At 37.0% G+C, this 20,354-nt stretch overlaps 1 protein-coding gene across 3 annotated transcripts in view; it reads left to right on the top strand.

Moving 5' to 3' along the window:
• Positions 1 to 15,811, top strand: part of LOC113649050 (fibroblast growth factor 14) — a 51,713-nt gene extending 35,902 nt beyond the window's left edge. For 2 of the 3 annotated variants that reach the window (XM_027156637.2, XM_027156638.2), the window contains exons 2-5: positions 1,781 to 1,891; positions 3,207 to 3,310; positions 13,917 to 14,115; positions 14,316 to 15,811. In XM_027156637.2, coding sequence (XP_027012438.1) covers positions 1,781 to 1,891; positions 3,207 to 3,310; positions 13,917 to 14,115; positions 14,316 to 14,452 — 551 coding nt within the window. In that variant the 3' untranslated portion in view covers positions 14,453 to 15,811. Of the gene's footprint in view, positions 1 to 1,780; positions 1,892 to 3,206; positions 3,311 to 4,410; positions 5,104 to 13,916; positions 14,116 to 14,315 lie in introns of those variants that run through there. The other variant, XM_027156639.2, reaches the window with a different exon arrangement.
• Positions 15,812 to 20,354: the final 4,543 nt, after the last annotated feature.

Genomic DNA, 20,354 nt, shown 5'->3' with positions numbered 1-20,354 from the left:
TTGGGTTATATCTAAGAAACTTTTTTAGTGTGTGAGTGAATGAGAGTGTGTGTGTGTGTGCCCTGCGATGGGTTGGCACTCCGTCCAGGGTGTATCCTGCCTTGATGCCCGATGACGCCTGAGATAGGCACAGGCTCCCCGTGACCCGAGAAGTTCGGATAAGCGGTAGAAACTGAATGAAAGTGATAAACCTATTATAATATTTGAGACCTTGGCAAACACTTCAGTTTCCTACTGGAAAAATGTCTGTCTGTGTTTTTATCTCCCTTTTAAATCATATAAAAACAGACCCAATGCCTTTGGTCATAAAATGTCATAGAAACAAGATAATACTATTTGAAACCATATAGTGAGAAGTATAATATTAAGCAATTCAAATGTTTAATGTGCCATCTTTGTAAGGATCTTTTAGTGAGAGAATTATTAATCTAACTAGTTCAGTTTATGCTTACACTGAAATCTAACCTAGTCAAGGCACCTGGCTTTCACAGTGGGTCTCTAGAACAGCAGCTGGATCGGAGTATTGTGGTTTGATGAGACCAAAATCATCTTTTTTCTGTGCACAAATGTACTATTTGGAAATCCTTTTAAGGAAAACGTAGGCTGCCATCGAGCAGGCGTTTGATGTGGAAATTGGCTCCTGTGATGATTGATGGCATCATGAATCTGTTGTCTCTTGCCAAGGTGTTTCGATAACACATATTCAAATTTACACTGGATGCTTATAGAATCGCAAAAGAATAATATAAGACTCTGGATTGAGATCATATTGAAAATCTGTGGCAGGGACTGAAAATGATTCATTTAAATTCAGTTGAGCTAAAAGATTTTGCCCAATTAACATTGTTTGAAGTATAAACTGGGGGTGGGGGGGGGGGTGTTCGCCTCACACCTCCAGGGTTGGAGGTTAGATTCCCACCTCTGCCTTGTGTGAGTGCTGTTTGCATGTTCTCACCGTGCCTTGGGGGGTTTCCTCCTGGTACTCCGGTTTCCTACCCCGGTCCAAAGACATGCATGGTAGGTTGATTGGCATCTCTGGAAAATTGTCCGTAGTGTGTGTGAGTGTGTGTGTGAGTGAATGAGAGTGTGTGTGTGCCCTGCGATGGGTTGGCACTCCGTCCAGGGTGTATCCTGCCTCGATGCCCGATGACGCCTGAGATAGGCACAGGCTCCACGTGACCCGAGAAGTTCGGATAAGCGGTAGAAAATGAATGAATGAATGAATGATGTATATACTCATTTTCTTGAAGGGTGTTAATAATTTTGAAATTACTCTAATGCAGACATTCTTATCAAGACAAGTACAACACAATCCAATACCATTGTTACATCAATGTGATACACGGTGTAAAATGTATACAGTATATATATGTATATATATATATATATATATATATATATATATATATATACACATTTCTAATATTATGGGTCCTGCTATTGCCTACGCATATAATTCCTACAAGGGTTTGGCTTTTGTTCTATATCACAATTCTCATTTATCAAATGCCTTTTTAAGAAACTGATAATAAATATTTCAAAAGATGATAGATGGTGCAAGACAGCTTGTCGAGTGGAATACTCACAGGAGGTCCGTCCTGCACCACGATACTAAATCGTCTGATATCCGACTCTGCATAATGTGATGTTTATTATAAAATGCTCGCAGGACATCTTTCTTGCATCTTGATCTTGACTCTGTGATAGCCGACACTGTGTGGTGTGATATTTATCTTCTTTTGTTTTCTCTTTTTGCCTCTTTCTTTTTCCCGGGTCTTAGATCCCCAGCTCAAGGGCATTGTAACCAGGTTATATTGCAGGCAAGGTTACTACTTGCAGATGAGCCCAGATGGATGTTTGGATGGAACCAAAGATGACAGCACTAACTCCTGTGAGTTCACTTTACATTTTTATGTATTAACTTTAAATGATGCTTTGACAGTCTGTCATACAGCTGTAGAATAAATGTTTATATGGATCTAATGCCTATTCAGCCACAAGTGGTCAGGCACTGGTGAAGTCAGGCACTGAGGAGACGGCTCAGAGTGCGGTCAGCATTCAAGTTCATCCGAAAGTTTTTCAGTGGGGTTCAAGTCAGAGATCTGTAGAGGACACTCGAGTTTCTCTACTCCAACCTTGACAAACCATGTCTTCATGGACCTTGCTTGTGTATCGTGGCATTTTTTTATATTTTAATTCCATGTAATGTTAAAGCATACAATATGTTCTATACTATTACTGTATGTGCTCATATATGAGTGTGATGGTCAAGTCTTTACATAATTTTGCCCATATATGTACAGTATCGGCTCGAACAAGGAGCAGTATTAGGTCTGGCACCACTGTCAGGCAGTTTGATTTTCCAATATATAACACTGAAATGGTTTGAAGAAATACAGTCCGAATACACTATGAGACGCCGTATTTAAAGTCTACTAAAAAGATAAAATGATGGGCTCATTTTCTACACCCTTATCCAGAGCCACTTACATTTTTATCTCATTTTTATACAACTAAGCAATAGAGGGTTAAGGGCCTTGCTTAGGGGTCCAGCAGTAGCAGCCTGGTGGACATGGGATTTGAACTCACAACCTTCAGATTGGTTGTCCAACGCCTTAAACTCCTTACTCTACCACATTAATGAAATGAAATGAAATGAAATGAAATTTTAGGATCATGTGGCTAAAGGTATCAAGTGTTTTATAGGCTGTGGAATACAATTATGACCATGCACCAATATAGTAAACTCTTTTTAAGCTTTATTTCAGCACTCGCTGTCTTTTCATTAGGATACATTTTTTTTATTTGATTGTTTGTTTGCTTTTATAATCTTGACTTCTCTTGACTTCATGTTACGTCATATCACATTTGACAACAAAGAAAAAGAACAATGATGTGCTTCATTTTCTATCACTTACTGAAAGGTAAATGCTTGTTTTTTACTCATGAAAAATCTTGGTTGTAATTTTAAGAAGAGAAATGGAGTGCTCAGAAAATCAACCGGATTCCTTGAATAAGTCGTCTCATATTCTGGGAATCCCTTGCCATAAATAATGACGTACCTTTTTAAACTTTAGTCACCGATTCGAAGAATAAAATAGGCAATTACTTATTATCAGTTGCTTGGTTACCTCTCTCCTTCAAGAGCTTTATACAGTAAGTAACAAAAGTATTTTCCCACTTTATTCTGTTGCTTGTCTCTCCAGCACTGTTCAACCTCATCCCAGTGGGCCTTCGAATCGTTGCTATCCAGTCGGTGAAGACAGGTTTATACATTGCTATGAATGCAGAGGGCCATCTGTACACATCAGTGAGTAAAACACCTTCACTGCCTCTTTGCTTCATTCTTCTGCTGGGTTTTATAACCCTTACGAGATTCTAAAGCCCAGTCCTGCTGTGTATTGTGCATGACTTGTGTTTTGTACTAACAGTTTCTGCAGAAATTTGAATAAAAGCCCTTAATGAGTGGTGAGTTTTATAGGCAGCTGCAGAATTCATTCAGAATTCTTTTTCTTAATTTTTAAGTGTTACAGTTTATTACACACACTAACATTTTAAACACTTTTAGAATGATGTTAGACCTCTCCAATAATTTCAAGCTCCTTTACAGTCTTTACAGTATGTTCAAGCGTTCAATATGGCTTTGGGTCAAAAGTGTTTGTGTTAGATGATTATTTGGTGGATTTTCTATACTCGTTCTGTAGATTATTGATTTATCTCTCTTGGATTCCCTTTATTTAGATGGTCCAGCTTATGGCTGTACATTAAATGTTTAGTGGATCAGCTAACAAATTGTCTTTAGGCCTTTCACAATTTTTCAAATTCATGCGGACATAATTGATAGATTTTATGACGTTGAAGGGGAAAGACCATTTTGCGTGTTCAGGCTGCTTTATAAAAGTCTACATTGGAAGGTATTAACAAAGTCGTGGGATACATTCTCCTATTTTTATTAGACGGCGATGATAATTCATTTTTCTTTCTTATTCTGACTAATATGGCAATGTTTTTGACAATGACGCAAATTACATTTAATAGATAAAACTGCACAGTGTTGAAAATGTACCAGGAAAAAAATGTGAAACGCTTTCTAAATAAATAAATAAATAAATAAATAAATAATGCATACTTCAAAATACAAAAAAATAGTCAAGAATTTGCCACCTATTTAAATATGTCTGATTTTTCCACTGTATTTTATTTGCCTTTTTCAAGCAAAGTATCAAAACAATCAAAGCTAATTTATCTAAAATATGAGCTGTCCTTCTGGGATAAAGGCATGTGGTGTTTTCTTTCATTTTCTTCTTGATACAAAGGCAACAAAGAGAGAACAGTGGATAAGAAAAAAGATGTGGAATACCATTGAATTCTCTGCTGTTTGCAACTGAATCTTTTCTTTCTGTCTCCAAGGAAGGCTCATCAAAATGTGTGAGTGCCATCAACCTGACAAGAATATAAATTATCCCCAACCCTGACAGAATGGTCTTATCCAACAGAATTTAAACTGTTTACCTCATTTTTCAGTCTCAAATGCTTATTCCTCTCCGCATTTGCCTTTGTAAGCAAAAAGAGGATTTAGAATATATATATTTATTATTGATTTCACAGGGTTTGAGAACGATTGAAAAGGAAAATATTTACATCGTCTGTATACTGAAGAAATGTTCATCCCTTACATGCTGGGTCTCTCATAAATGGTCCAGAGTGAGACTTGTGATTATCCTGTGAATATAATGTACTGATTTTAGACAATAGTCTGTGGACATGTGTCTACTATGGACATACTGTATGTGGGCCCTCTCTTGTCTTTGTCTATAATGCTGTGGCCCAAACCTGTTCCCGGGTGGCACTGTGCACAAAGTCAGGTTCATTCAGACATAATTTGAAAGATTTGAGTGGAAGATCTCAAGTGGTCTGTACAAAGCTGTGACCTCAACCTCAACTCCTCAACTACATGGCAGGCTTTCTCATAATGCTCATATCACTGGACGGGCAAATCCTTATATCCACAATCCAAAGTCTAGTGGAAATCCTTCCCAGAAGAGTGGAGGTGATGGGACTAAATCTGGAACAGGATGTTCAGAAAGGAAACATGGGTTTGATAGTAGGGTATCCACAAGACTTTTATAGAAAAGTATATATATATATATATATATATATATATATATATATATATATATATATATATATATATATATATATATATACACTCAAAAGGCAGTAAATTAGCTGTGTTTTTTATTCAGTAATCAGCCAATCATGTGGGATCAGCATGCTGCATAAATCATAACGATACAGGTCAAGTGCTTCAGAAAATGATCACATCAAACATAAGAATTGGGAAAAAATGTGATCTCAGTGACTTTGACAGTCTGGGGTTGAGTAGTCTCACACCATCTCGACGTATCTTCACATAACGTCAAATTGATGTAGTGCTGATTATGACAAATAATCAAAACAATTTAAATTGATATTGTTACTGTATAATATAGAGCATGTTATAGCGCATGTTATAGCTATTTAGTTCAACCCCGAGTGTTTATTCCTACATTAACTAACAAACATGTACGTAGTTAAAGTGGTAGTTATTCATGCATGAATACATGAGACTCATGTCGTAGTTAAGATTTGCCCAACATTATTAGTACATGCCATAAGTCATCATTAGTTAAAGTATATCAAAATAACTACTAATTCAGGTGATTAGTCATGTACCGTTATACTGAAGAGTTACAAGAATGTTCTCCATTGAGGTTCAGACTGAAACCTAAAACACTGTCGATATTCTGTGTTTGTGCTGGACTGAAACTGCTTGTCTACTGATCTAGACAAACGAACATGACCTTGCAGTCGCAAACAAAAATCCCAAAATAAAATGAACCCATTTAAAAACATATACGTTATATGTAACAAATATGCAGAACCTATTGAAAGTAATATCATTTAGCTTCGTAAGGGACGCACAATCATTTTAGACCGTAAGACACAAAGATTTTCTACGCATTATATAAAAACTAGGACATAGAACATAGAAACCAGGAATATATAGAAGACTTGATGATATAAATACATTTCTGTAGACTTCCCACATAGTATTACTTATTTTTTATTTATGCTTACTGCATATGCCTAGTTTTTAAATCCTGCGTATCTGTGTCTTAAATTGTATTGTGAATCCCTTACATAAAGCCTCATGGTTCTATTTAAAAATCATTCTGGGGATTTAAGAGATTATGTTATAATTATGTAATGATGTTAAAATGATACCCAGGTTCCCTCTATCTTCTGTCAGTTTTTTTTTTTATATCTGTAATAGAGCCAGAAAATGCAAATGTTAATAAAGTCTGGTTCAGATGCTAATTTTTTCTTAGACAATTCCAGTGTGACTCTTTACATGCTCAGCTCAGTTTGTCTAATGAACACCAAATACCTGGTAAGATACGAAACGGAGGTTGTTATACGTACAGTAGGTGTCTATTATTTGTTTGGACTTTTTTAGTGGAATCATAGCCATCACTGTTATCTGGGGTTAAAATCTGTTAAAATTGGATGGTCTACGGTCAAGTACACACACACACACACACACACACACATAATTGAATAATTGAATGAAGGTAACCTGCGGTGACTTCAGTACTAAAATCTTTGACTTCATTATATAAACCCATAAATAAACAAATACAGTACATATACAAGTAGAGAATAATTTCGTACAAAATACAGCTTTACGTTAAGAGCAAATTAGGTATAATTATGATGCATGAAGTAAAAAGAAACTTCATCATGGAGCATATAACCCTGTCCAGAGGAAAGGTTCCTAGCAAAGAATCTCATCTATTACATGGTATCACTGACAGTGAGATTTCCACACCACTGCTGGCTGACATAAAGAGATATCATATGTGATTTTCTGTTAAATGTACATCCTTGTTTAATGAGTCCAGAATCTATCTCCCAAAATGTTAACCATAAAGATATTATGGGTCCCCCCCCCCCCCCCTGAACAAAATCCATCTAAAGTGCATCATCTTTTGTTCCATACTGTATAACGGGTCTTTGTGTAAATAGATCCTATCAGTCATTTTGATGTATTGTGTCACATTTTGCTATGTTTACATCCTACAGCTTACAAAATCACAATTGCATGAATCAAAAAAAAAAGCTCGTGGAATATTTTATAACATTGCACTGGATTAAATATTTAGATTTTCATGAATACATATTGGAAGCTCTTCTACTAGTAATGATTTCCTATATTGAAGATTCTACAGGGCTGGGATTGCTTTCTATATTGAATTGCTCGAAACAAGAAGACCGGTTAGGAGGAGAATGTCTCTGACTCCCATTCATTTTGGGTTTGCCTATATTTAACAATATAAATATAAGCAATAAAGATCCTTCGGAGCTGGTTGTTTTAGAGAAATCATCCACAAAGGTGGCAGATTTTATAGCTTCATAGAAAGGGCTTTCACTTACAGTACATACATTAAATAAATCAAATGAATTATTATGGGTTTGCATCCTTAAGCGCATTCATCCAGAATATCATATGGAAAAACCGGCTGCTACAATGAGCATAACGTTTTAGGTTGCCATGCAATTCGGAAATAAAGGTGAAGCTTTTTTTTCTAAATGTTAACTAGCTCATAAGGATTTCAGTAATAATTGTATTTTACTCTCTGTATTAAACACAATGTCAGGATGCAAGGCATTTTCAGTATGCACCGTTACTATAGAGTGTGTATTCTCATGTTAGCCTAACAGAGTAACTTTGTGAATGCAAATAGGGCAGAGTTTTTTTGTTGCTGTTTTTTTCTTATAACGAGAACCGTGGTTTCCGCAGACTCTTCCACTGACACTTGTCTCTGTGCTCAACAGATGGCTGGGTGTGAAGTGATTCTCTATGTGTTAATTACAAACCTCTTCAGTTGTAAATTGTCACTGTCTTATTCACAATATAGTTTTGAAATTTTCTATTCAATATCTGTAGGTGGAATCGTTTGCTGTGAGGCACTGACATTAAGACAAATACAAAATCGCATTAAGGTTCTGCTAGCTGGAAGAAGATTTATAGGTTGGTCAGGTTTCTACAACAGCAGCTTTGACAGTAGGCAAAGATAAACTACAGGTATATGTTCATTGTAATATTTAATCACTTCTTTACTAACAGCTAGATTACAGTGACTTTAATGGTTTTTATGGTCAGAACTGAGAGATCAGAACAATGCGATGCTTGGTAATGTCTGCAACACATAAACTGAGCAAATACCTTTTAGTGTAGTGTATGAATGAAAGTCGTTATAAACCGTCTGAGTGTGTGAGTGTGGTTCATTTAAAGCAGGTGTGTGTTCAAACAGTAACTTGGTAACTGTGAGTGTGTGTGTGTGTGTGTGTGTGTGTGTGTGTGTGTGTGTGTGTGTGTGTGTGTGTGTGTGTGTTGTGTAGTCCATGGCAGCAGTCTTTGAAGGCCCTAGTATTTGCTGGGATGTGGAGTTCCGGGTTGAACCAGAAATATTTTTCAGATGTTTCACAACACACAGCAATGGTGTGTTTTTTAATGAATGCACAAATACACTCTGGTGTACTCTATATATATATATATATATATATATATATATATATATATATATATATATATATATATTCTGTTTTTCTGAATATAACAGAAAACACATTATAATGATGGCAAGTTAGTGTGTATATATATATATATATATATATATATATATATATATATATATATATATATATATATATATATACACACACACATGCATTTATTTATTATTTATTTATTTCATAAAATCGCACAGGCTTGATATTGCGATTGCGATATGATTAATCGTTAATCGTGCAGCACTAATATATATATATATATATATATATATATATATATATATATATATATATATATATATATATATATACTAACTTGGCATCATATCACCATAATGTGTTTTCTGTTATATTTTTTACATAAAGGGGAACAAACAGTGTGTGCCAAGAATTACACGCTCTATTGAAATTTGTCCAGTGCTTAGAAAATACATTTGATAAATAATAAAGATATTGCCGTTCTATTAATAACTTCTTTGTGTACAGCTTATGATGGCTGAGATGTGGATAGGATAGGATACTTTGTGGATAGGATTTTGTCCATTTGTCCACTTAGAATATGCTGATCTTGATGATGCATTTCTATCCTGTTGTGTTATCTCTTCCAGAATGATGATGACCCCTTTCAGATGGGGTCTGAAAACTTACTAAATGGTTTTCTGAGTGAAAGTTCTGTAAATCATATGCTCAGGTCAGGTAGATTTTGGAATGATATGTTACTGTCCGGGGGGCACGGTGGCTTAGTGGTTAGCACGTTCGCCTCACACCTCCAGGGTTGGGGGTTCGATTCCCACCTTTGCCTTGTGTGTGTGGAGTTTGCATGTTCTCCCCGTGCCTCGGGGGTTTCCTCTGGGTACTCCGGTTTCCTCCCCCGGTCCAAAGACATGCGTGGTAGGTTGATTGGCATCTCTTGAAAAAAGTGTCCGTAGTGTGTGTGTGTGTGAGTGAATGAGAGTGTGTGTGTGCGCCCTGCGATGGGTTTGACACTCGTCCAGGGTGTATCCTGCCTCGATGCCCGATGACGCCTGAGATATGCACAGGCTCCCCGTGAACCGAGAAGTTCGGATAAGTGGTAGAAAATGAATGAATGAATGTTACCGTCTTCAAAACTATTACTGAGAGATCTATTAAAAGAATGATGTTTATCCCTCAGGTACACTTCCAGCAATTTCCTCAGGCATCTTATATTAAACAGTACAGTTTTGCCCTGTTTACAGATACACTCACAGTAATGACCTGATAAAGTGCATGAGGTGTATGGGGTTTCCCTAATAAGGTGGGCCAGTACAGTATTACCCTCAATGTCTTTGTGGGCATGCGGTGTGTGGCCTGGCAAGCATGTTTCCCGGTTGTGATTTGTGGCTTGACTGTAGAGAATGACAAATTGCAGCAATTACTGCCAAATGACAAGATAGGAGACTTGACTTATGTTGAGGCTGTTATTTATTTCATATCCATTCGGTAGCGGTTAGCAGCTAGAGCCGTACTTTGTTTTTATGCGTTTCTTAAATTAACACAGTTTTAAAAAGGCAAAAGAGTTTTGAAAGATTAAAAGAGAATAGATTTGGGCACCACATTCTAAGATATTTTACAGCACATGTCTAATGTATTGAGATAGAGAAGCTGTGCTTTTTAAAATCACTTGCTGGAATAATGTTGCTCCCACTGGGTAAAATTATTACTCTTTTGTTTGTAATTCCAGATACGGATGGCTTGTGGAGTAGCGTGACAGAATATTCAATTCGATTTCAATTCAGTTTTATTTATATAGCGTTTTTAGCAATGGGCATTGTCACAAAGCAGCTTAACACGTTCGCTTGAAAAGTGTTTGCTTCATCTGTATGCTCATGAAAAGGGTAGATAGCAATTTCCTTTGTGTTACACTGCGCAGCGTGAGCAGCAGTTCGGAAAGAAGGGGTGTGCTAACTTTACATGTCATGGAGGAAGCATGTGTAAGCCTCTACCCTCCTCGAAATGGTAGCTGTTACAGTATATAGGGCAGGTGACCAATTTGTGAAGAAAACTGTGCATTAGGTTTTACTGTACAGATGTCAATATGTACATATTGATTTTACTGTTTATCTTCTATGTGGGGTAGCCGCATCATACTGTACCACCCAGGTCCAAACTAGACAAGGCTGTCTCTCAAATATTGAGTCATAGTCTGAGAACAGGGAAGTCACAGAGAAGCCAGAAATCACTTTAAAGGAGCTTTAGTGACTAGAGAGAAGTTAATATCAAGTGTGAGCTGTATAAAGGGTTGTGGATACAACCAGTTTGTATAGAGGGGTGGATAGAAAGAAACCATTACAGATTAAGGAAAGCATATCAAGGTAAAATTCTGTCTGACGTTTGCCAGAATGTGTAGGATAACGATGCTCATCCCAATAGTGGTTAATAGAGGTGGTGGCATCATGACACGAGGATGCTTTTCCTCAGCGATAAATGAGAATCTTGTTAAAAGTAAAGGACTGCTGACATGAACCCAGGTCAAAGCAACACACGAGTGATTCAACAGCAAGAATCAATATCCATTTGAGAATCCGTGCCACCGATTCGAAATTTCGGCCCACAGGCATCATGAAAAAAAAAATTAACAACCTGAAGTTGTTAAAGCCCAGAAATATTGGACTCTCAAACAATATGCACAGCTGAAGGGGGCTTATCACAAAGTAAGTGCATCAAAATGAGGTTCTACTAAGCGGGGCCAAGTAGGTGTTTAATATTTATGCATGCAGCAAATTTTAAAGATATGCTAACAAATAATGCATTTCTTCAGAGCATATTAAATTGCAATATAAACACTGGCTGGAACAGTCTGCATATGTGCTATTTGTAATTCAGATGAATCTGATGTGACATCTGTCTGAAGTTTTATTCCACAGATGTCTCTATCTGGTTTTCATGCTAATATCTAGATGGGTTTCAATCATGTGCTATTCCTTTTCCCAATAACAAAAGCCAGCTCACTTTAAAATGGCCTCTGCTAATGTGATATTAAACCCAGATGCATGTCAAAACCCATCCTGGTGGCTTTGATATCCAAAGCTTTCAGCTAGCAGATTCTATTACCTTCATGTTCTAAATTAGGTTTGTTTGGCATGCATGACTTAATGATTAATGATGGTGTTCAGGCTTGGTGATGTTTGACCAGCTATGTTTAAAGCCTTTGAAACCGAAGATCTCGCGTTCAATCATGTGTTCCGACCCTACGGCCTGCCAGAGGATATTATATGTGACCGAGGAGCACAAGTCACCTCTCAAGTCAAGAAGAACTTCATGGAGAAGATGGGTGTGATTATCACCCTCACCTCTGGATATCACCCTCAGTCCAACAGCATAGTAGAGCAGGCCAATCTGGAAATAGGAAGATTTCTGTTCCATCTTCCTCCCTGTGATTATTAACCAGGGAAGACTGAACAACTAAAAAACCTGGAAGCTCAGTATACATTGTCGCCATACAGCCGTGTACCTCATACCTTATAAAATAAACAGAAATTAAATGAAATAAAAATCATGTTTATTTAAATAGTAAGATATTAATATTTTTTCATCTCATATCTCAAGATATGTTTTACCCAATACTCAATCAGTTATTATTATTCATACAATAGTTTTTATTAGACGTGTCTATTTATGTTTCCACAGAAGTCTGTAAAGGGAACATATTTAAAATGTATGTAAAGATGGCAGATATATACATTTTTAACACATCTACTAATTAGCATTTTGCTTGATTTCATTACTAATGAAATAAGGACTTTGGATCTCTTTGGATGTGCCTGAACTAATATTCCTCAGCAGCTCTGACACGCTTTTACTTTATATACTGTATTGTGCTTCCTTATGTTTGTTAAGGACGCTTTGGCTAGAAGCGAGTGCCCATTTGAAGGCTTGTCAGCATCCCAGTTTTTGATGCATAAAAAGTACAGTACATTCCTCCTGCTTTGAAAAATTAAAAAACTGCAGACGAATGCCCTTTTAGTCTTTAAACTTTTATGATGCCACACAGTTGCATTCAATTTGGCCCTCTGCCTTCCTAACATCCTCCTTATTTTATTTGTTTACCTTACCCACAATTCCACAGGGTTATTAGCACTGTAGTGCTGTGCAGTGTTAGAACACACACCTCCTCCCATCACTGGGTGAGGAAAGAACAATATCCCTTGAGAAATTTCAGTCAAGAGGTGACGTTCTCCTTTAGTATTGCTTCCCACTCGATCTAGGAAGTTTTGAGATTATTATCAGGCCTGCTTTTGAACACATACACACGAGTCTTAAGGAAAATACCATATGTGAAATAAAGGGAGTGAGTTTTGAATTAGAGAGGTATTAAAATCACTTTCATGTGAGTCAGACCTTAACTAGTTGCTATGCTGACAAACACAATAGAAGTAGAGCCCCCCCAGAGACCGGTCTAAATGAATGCCTAGCCTTGATTATGGATGTATGTGCATTTTAAAAAGCCTCGGCTAATTAACATTCTAGCTGTGATGCAATGAAATAAATGCCAACTTAAGCTCATGCTGTGTTTTGTTTACTGAATTGCACAGACTATACAATGACTACTGCATAAAAATGACAAGAACTTTGTGTTTTGCTTTGATCCTCCATCAGAATCGTGTATCCGTTATGACTCACATGTTCAGCAAGGCCTTGTGCAGGGATCTTGCTGTGGATTTAGGCAGAAACCCCCCCCCCCCCCCCCCCCCCCACACACACACACACACCTTTATTTTTGCATGGGCAAGATAAAAAAAAATAGTAGTGGTCACACAAATTCTGCATTGTTTTTTTTCCTACTTTTTTGTGTGTTTTGTTATTTAATCCTCAAAATTATGACGAATTGCATTTCACATCGAGGTCAAGGTGTGATATTAGTAGATGACGCTTTCTTTTTAGTATGTGTGTGTGTGTGTGTGTCAGTCAGGAGTAATTCACGTCCTCATACTTTTCGGGTACCATATCTTCCCCCCCCCCCCCCGTTAAACTAATTGCCAAGTGTAATGCATGGGTTTTTCAAATAAGTTGTAAATGGCTATGCATGTGATGCATGAAGGTTCATGAATGTTTTTAGTCATCTAAATGATTAAATTGCTTAGCAGTAGGGAGACAAAGTGACAGCACATAGAGACCTCTCTTTGATACCTCATATGACTGGCAAAATATTTTTAAATATTAAATCAGTCATTAATGTATCAGTAGACCCTCCAGTCTGGCAAAAATCCAGTTGAATTCTTTATTTTACTAAGCTGATATAGTTACATTGTCTTCTGTACATCTTCGTCTTTGTCTTGCAGGAGCTCTTCACACCAGAATGCAAGTTCAAAGAGTCGGTTTTTGAGAACTACTACGTCATTTATTCATCCATGCTCTACAGACAGCAGGAGTCAGGACGAGCCTGGTTCCTGGGCTTAAATAAAGAGGGTCAGCCGATGAAGGGGAACCGGGTGAAAAAGACAAAACCAGCTGCACACTTTATACCCAAGCCTATAGAAGGTAAACATAGGTTTAGATCGGTCTTGATTGATTTCAGCTGCTTTGGTCTAGTCAGGTTTGCGCGTTCCTTACAAGTGTGTTTAAAGTTTCAACATATTTCAACAAGCAATGAGATTAACACACACTTGAAATAAAACTGTGTGTAAATACTTCCCTTGTCAGTGTTCTCTGTCCAACCGATGTTGTTCTCTCGTCTGCAGTCGCCATGTATCGGGAGCCCTCCTTGCACGACGTTGGTGAAGCAGTCCCAAAGGCTGGAGTTCCTCCCAGCAAAAGAACAGATCCAGTGGTCATGAATGGTGGCAAGCCTGTCAGCAAGCCTGACAAGGAAACATAGCCCTTTTTCCCTTCCTCTCCTCTTCGAAGGGACTCTCCACATATGCTAGTTTTTAAAAAAGAAATAATGCACACATTTGTGTCTTCAGCTTGTGAAAGGAAAAATGGAAAAAAAAGAAATAAATCTCCCTCCTGTAGCGTTTGTCCGCTGGAACAGATGAATCATGGGATGGTTATGGTCAAAGGACAAGATTATATTGGTGATTATGGTTGAAGGACAAGATTATATTGCTCTAAAAGAAAAGTAGAGCTCTGACTGAGGAGGGAAAGGGGGGAACTTGAATGCTCAGCATTGAGAGACTGGATTGTCATTGGATTGTCCTATGCGATATGGAACATCTTTTCAAAAGTCACTTTTCTTTCCATTCTGCCTTTATTCCTGTGACAATCCTCTGTGGAAATGTCATATTTTCATGCCTTTTCTGGTAGCTTTCCCTCACGATAGCTACTGAAGGTTTTTCAGTTAGACCTTTCATGTTATTGTGGTTTTGCAGAATTACCACAGTGCACCAGCATTTGTCTTGATTGATCACTGTACAGATGCTAATTAAATCTGTTGCTGTTGTTGTTTTTTTTGTTTGTTTTTTGTTTTTCTTGGCCCGTTTATTTGTTCGTTCTTTTCTAAAACATTTTTCCATTTAGACTGTCGTGAGAGGTGCACATAAACGAAATGGAGACAATATGAGGAAACTTGCTACATCATATAAAACAGATGTGTTTAAGATACAGTAAAATGTAGAGACAGTACGGAGTTGCCAAATTAGTTAGAGAACTGGTGCTTGGGTTCATTTCTACCTTTTAATTATTATCGCTCATATGACTGGCTAACAGAATAGCACTGAATTGCACTAGGTTTTAATCTGTGAACAGTTAAGAGATATGGCATTGATAATCATGCCTCTGGGCATTCAGGGTGGACATAATCCCTCACGGGGGAAGAGTATACATATCACAAATACCCTCAATATGCCTCTGCTCACTTCCCTGACTCTTAGATAACAGCTTTTTAAAAATATTATTGTCAACATACTTTTCAGCCTCTATGTTGTTATTATTATTATTATTATTATTATTATTATTATTATTATTATTATTATTATTAGCCCTGAAGCCCATGACCAATGACAGAAACTGTTCATGAATAATGATGGGAATGTTGATGCCTGAGTGTGTCCTGATGCTGTCACACAGGTCATGGCCACATTATAAAATGGTCAGATGTATTGTTATTCCCTTTGCCATTTATAGTAGCAAAAGAGGTATGTTGTTGGTATGTAGGTGGACAAAATACCATGTTTATTACTATCATGCAGTGTTTTGTTTTTTTTCTCTTAGGATTAAAATCATGCCTGAATACACACTGCTTTCAATTAGCAATTCATTTATCATTCCACTAATGAAAGTCGATGATCACGTACCATAAAAGAAAAGTACCTAATTTGATTAAGTACGAGTTATTTTTTTCGTTAGACTTTTTCTGTTATTGAGGTTTCATTTATGATGTTTAAAGCAAGAGGATATGGAAATATCACTGTGCATCAGTAAATGCTGTTTAGAAGACCTAGACATTTACAGGATATTTAACATTAACTGCAAACATGTTATAATCTGCCATAAATTAAATGTTTTTTTCTATTCAACAGCAAATTTATATATATATATATATATATATATATATATATATATATATATATATATATATATATATATATATATATATATATATATATATATATATACATATATATATACTGTGTAACTTCATTAGCTACAGGTTTGTCAAGAAAATCCCAAAATGCCTTCCCATATATTTCTTTTATGACAATTGTTATATATGTATATATTCATAGATGCTGCCATGCTAATCTTAAATGATTACCAACAACACTGCTATTTCTAAACACAAATAATAATAACCAACCATATAATCATGTTGTTTTACATTCATTTATCAAGTGGTTTACTAACGCAATCCAAAACGTAGGGTTTGTCCAAATGTTACCATTTTTCTCGCAGAAAAGTAAACGTTACCCAGAAAAATGACTGAAATTTGCACTATTTCAGTCTAACGTTTGTTTTACAGTGGGAACACCTTCACCTGTATGCTTTGAAAGTTGTTGTTGATCCATACTCCTGAACTGTATATTTTGCCCTGCGAACCAGTTGGAACTGCTTCTACAAAAGACTGGATTTATTTTTGTAAAATTCAAGATGTAAAAATCATTGTTTTTCATTGATATAACGTCCTGTAAGGTATCTTCCCCATTCCACTGACATTTTATTCCATTTGTACTTGTTCGTATGTTCCCATGATGTCGTAGACATACGCTTTTTACAGTACGTCGACTTTTAATCTTGAAGATTATTTCAATTATTTGTCCTTTATATGTGTCGTGAATATTACCGGCAGGATGATATCTGTTTCTTCTCTGGATCGCTTTCCTTTTCGGAGGTTTTCTTCTTTGATTCATTATATGTTTCATCTGTTGCATGGTAATAAGGGGGGAAGATTGAAGACCTGCATGTTGTAGGCTATGTGTATCAAGACAGTGATTAAAATGTTGTTGATATGTACCACTAGACTTTACATACATTACATATATGCAAAAAGAGTCTGCAGTGTACAGTTTGTCGATCCATTGTATACACTGAGATAACATTGAATAAACATTTATATGAATTCACAGTTCACAGTTCAAGGTTTTTAGGATGCCTGTCCTACATATTATTATGTAGTAATTGGGGTGTAGGAACAGGATCACATTGCTTTGAATCAAACATTTTATGGAGACCCTGTAGCTTATCCTATGTCTTGTATTTGTCAGCTACATTATAAGGCCATAGGTTTGTGGGCAGTTGGAAATATGTGCCCATACAGTATGTGCTTTCTGGACATTGTCTCAAAGAAGCTTTACGTAACATAAGACACAAAAATTACTATTATACAAAAGTTCAAGATTATTGTTAGAATGTGTTTAAATGTGTTAAACTCGTATTTAAATGTGTTTTTTAATTATTTTTTGCTAATGAGCAAGCCTGAGGTGACTGATGCAAGAAAAACTCCCTTAGATACTGTAGAAGAGGAAGAAACCTTGAAAGGAACCAGATTCAGAACGGAACCCATCCTCATTTGGGTTACTCTGGAGGGTGTGATTATAAATTGTTATAAACACCACAGAATGTTATTATGAATAATGTCCTTCCTGTTGTCATATACAGTTTTCCAGATTCCAGATTTACTCCCCAACTTTGCCGCTATAATAATCTCCACTCTTCTGAGAAGGTTTTTCACTACCACTTCCTAAGGTGTGTTTAGGGTTGTGGTGACACTCGAGTTCGTCCTTTCCGACATTAGCGAACCATGTGCTACTGCATACTGTACAAAGACATCATATACAACAGAATGGGGAAACGTCCACATACTGTACGGCTGTGATGGTCAGATGTCGGGATACATTTTTGCTTCCTAAAGCATTTTTCTTGGATGCAATACAATGGACTGACATCCTATCCGGGGTGAAGTCCTGATTTGCATTCAGTGTCAGTGGTTTCAGGCTTGGTGGTGGATTCAAAGCAGTCTTCTTCAATGTCAGGAGTTACTGAAGTTTCATTCATTCATTCATTTTCTACCGCTTATCCGAACTTCTCAGGTCACGTGGAGCCTGTGCCTATCTCAGGCGTCATCGGGCATCGAGGCAGGATACACCCTGGACGGAGTGCCAACCCATCACAGGGCACACACACACTCTCATTCACTCACACAATCACACACTACGGACAATTTTCCAGAGATGTCAATCAACCTAACATACATGTCTTTGGACCGGGGGAGGAAACCGGAGTACCCGGAGGAAACCCCCGAGGCACGGGGAGAACATGCAAACTCCAATCCTGGAGGTGTGAGGCGAACGTGCTAACCACTAAGCCACCGTGCCCCCCAGTTACTGAAGTTTAATAAATTAAATGCTGTCAGTATATAAAGGTACTCATTTTTAAATATTCAAGGAGTTATAAAGGACATTTTGTATTGTCAAAGTCAGAAGAACCATGGCAGGTTTGCCAAGATGGTTGAAACATTGAAAATTTCCTTGAACACGAAACAGTGTAGAGAACTGGTGCACATGAATTTTACTTTAAAGTAAAATATGATATTTAGTTATTTCATTATTTAAGTTTATCTTTACCTTTCTTTATACTGTGTCTTGTTTTTTTACAAAGTCCTGTAGATAATAAATTTATTACAGCTCAAGAATTCAAGGCAATTTAAAAAAAAAAAAAAAAAAAAAACATCATTTACAAGCATGAAATAAAGTTAAGTTGAGGGGGATTTCATTGCCACCAGAACACCACCTGAGATTTTCATTTATTTTGTATATACAACAATTCCGTTGACTCACATTGAACAACAAGCTTTTTTTGGAATACATCACATTCATTACAGTAACTGAGAACCTCTGGCCTTGAGTATGTATTAGCCATCATATTTCAACAAAGGATGGATGCATTTATTCAGATGTCTTTTGTTCACAGTAAGGAGCACTCCGATTCTTCTTTCCACTTCAAATGTTCTTGTGAAAGCCTTTCATGCGGAAAATGAACCATCATTCCACCTACATAATTTCCTCCTGCATATCAAAGAAGCACACACAGTATCGGGGGATTATTGGGTGGAAAGGTTTTGTCTAGAAGATAACTAAAATGATTAATTAGCGAATGTCTATTTGTCACCTCTACAAACAAATACGAAAATAAATTTTAAATATATTAACTAAGTGTAAATATCATATATCTAACATGCAGTGCTTGCTAGATTTATAGGAAAATATGTTATTACATTTAGATTTATAGGAAGCCCTATTTCCTCTGTACTCTTCACAGTCACACAGCCAAGACCTGTGAGATTAAGCAGTGGTGGGTTCCACAAAACTTTTGTAATACAACCTACTTCGTTATCTCATTGGTTAGAATAGTCTTTTATTAAGCCGTGTTACCTCACAACCTTCATGACTAATACAGTATGTAAACTCTAGTAACCTGACCCATTCATATTATATTATTCTGAGCTTGAGTGCTGATTTAACCTCAAAAAGACATTCATTCATTTTCTACCGCTTATCTAGCCTGTGACTATCTCAGGCGTCATCGGGCGGGATACACCCTGGACAGAGTGCCAACCCATCACAGGGCACACACACACTCTTATTCACTCACACACACACACACACTACGGACAATTTTCCAGAGATGCCAATCGACCTACCATGCATGCATGTCTTGGACCGGGGGAGGAAACCGGAGTACATGGAGGAAACCCCCGAGGCACGGGGAGAACATGCAAACTCCACACACACAAGGTGGAAGCGGGAATCGAACCCCCAACCCTGTGAGGCGAACGTGCTAACCACTAAGCCACCGTGCCCCCCCTCTCAAAAAGACAGCAAGTGATAATTTGTAAATAAAAATGCTTTCACTTTTTAATTAACACAGTTTGTTTTTGGACAGGAAGTATGATTTCATTATGTATATTCAATATCCTGGAACTTCTCATAGCCATACGAGCTCATTATCAAGCCCAAGACCGTACTACATCATCCACACATTGTTTAAGTGTATTTCACTCTAGCCACAGAGTATTCCCATCTCTTTCATGAACCTTTAAGAAGCAATATCTGTTAAATATAAAGGTTAATCTATGTGCATCACTTTAAGCTGATTATGCCACTGATTTATATATTAAATCGATCTCGATGCTGTCATCCGATTATTATTATTTGACTGACTTGTGGAATTTCTTCCGACGCAATCTGGGCAATGTCATTTAAGAACTACTTACTAGTCCTTTGTCAAATCTCAGCAAATGAATAGCTTTCAGGAACCATAAAACAGGATCATACCTAATCCAA

Source organism: Tachysurus fulvidraco, chromosome 18 (assembly GCF_022655615.1).
Source record: "Tachysurus fulvidraco isolate hzauxx_2018 chromosome 18, HZAU_PFXX_2.0, whole genome shotgun sequence".
Taxonomy (NCBI): Eukaryota; Metazoa; Chordata; class Actinopteri; order Siluriformes; family Bagridae; genus Tachysurus; species Tachysurus fulvidraco.
Note: the sequence above shows the minus strand (reverse complement) of the source record. Positions and strands in the feature narration are given on the sequence as shown.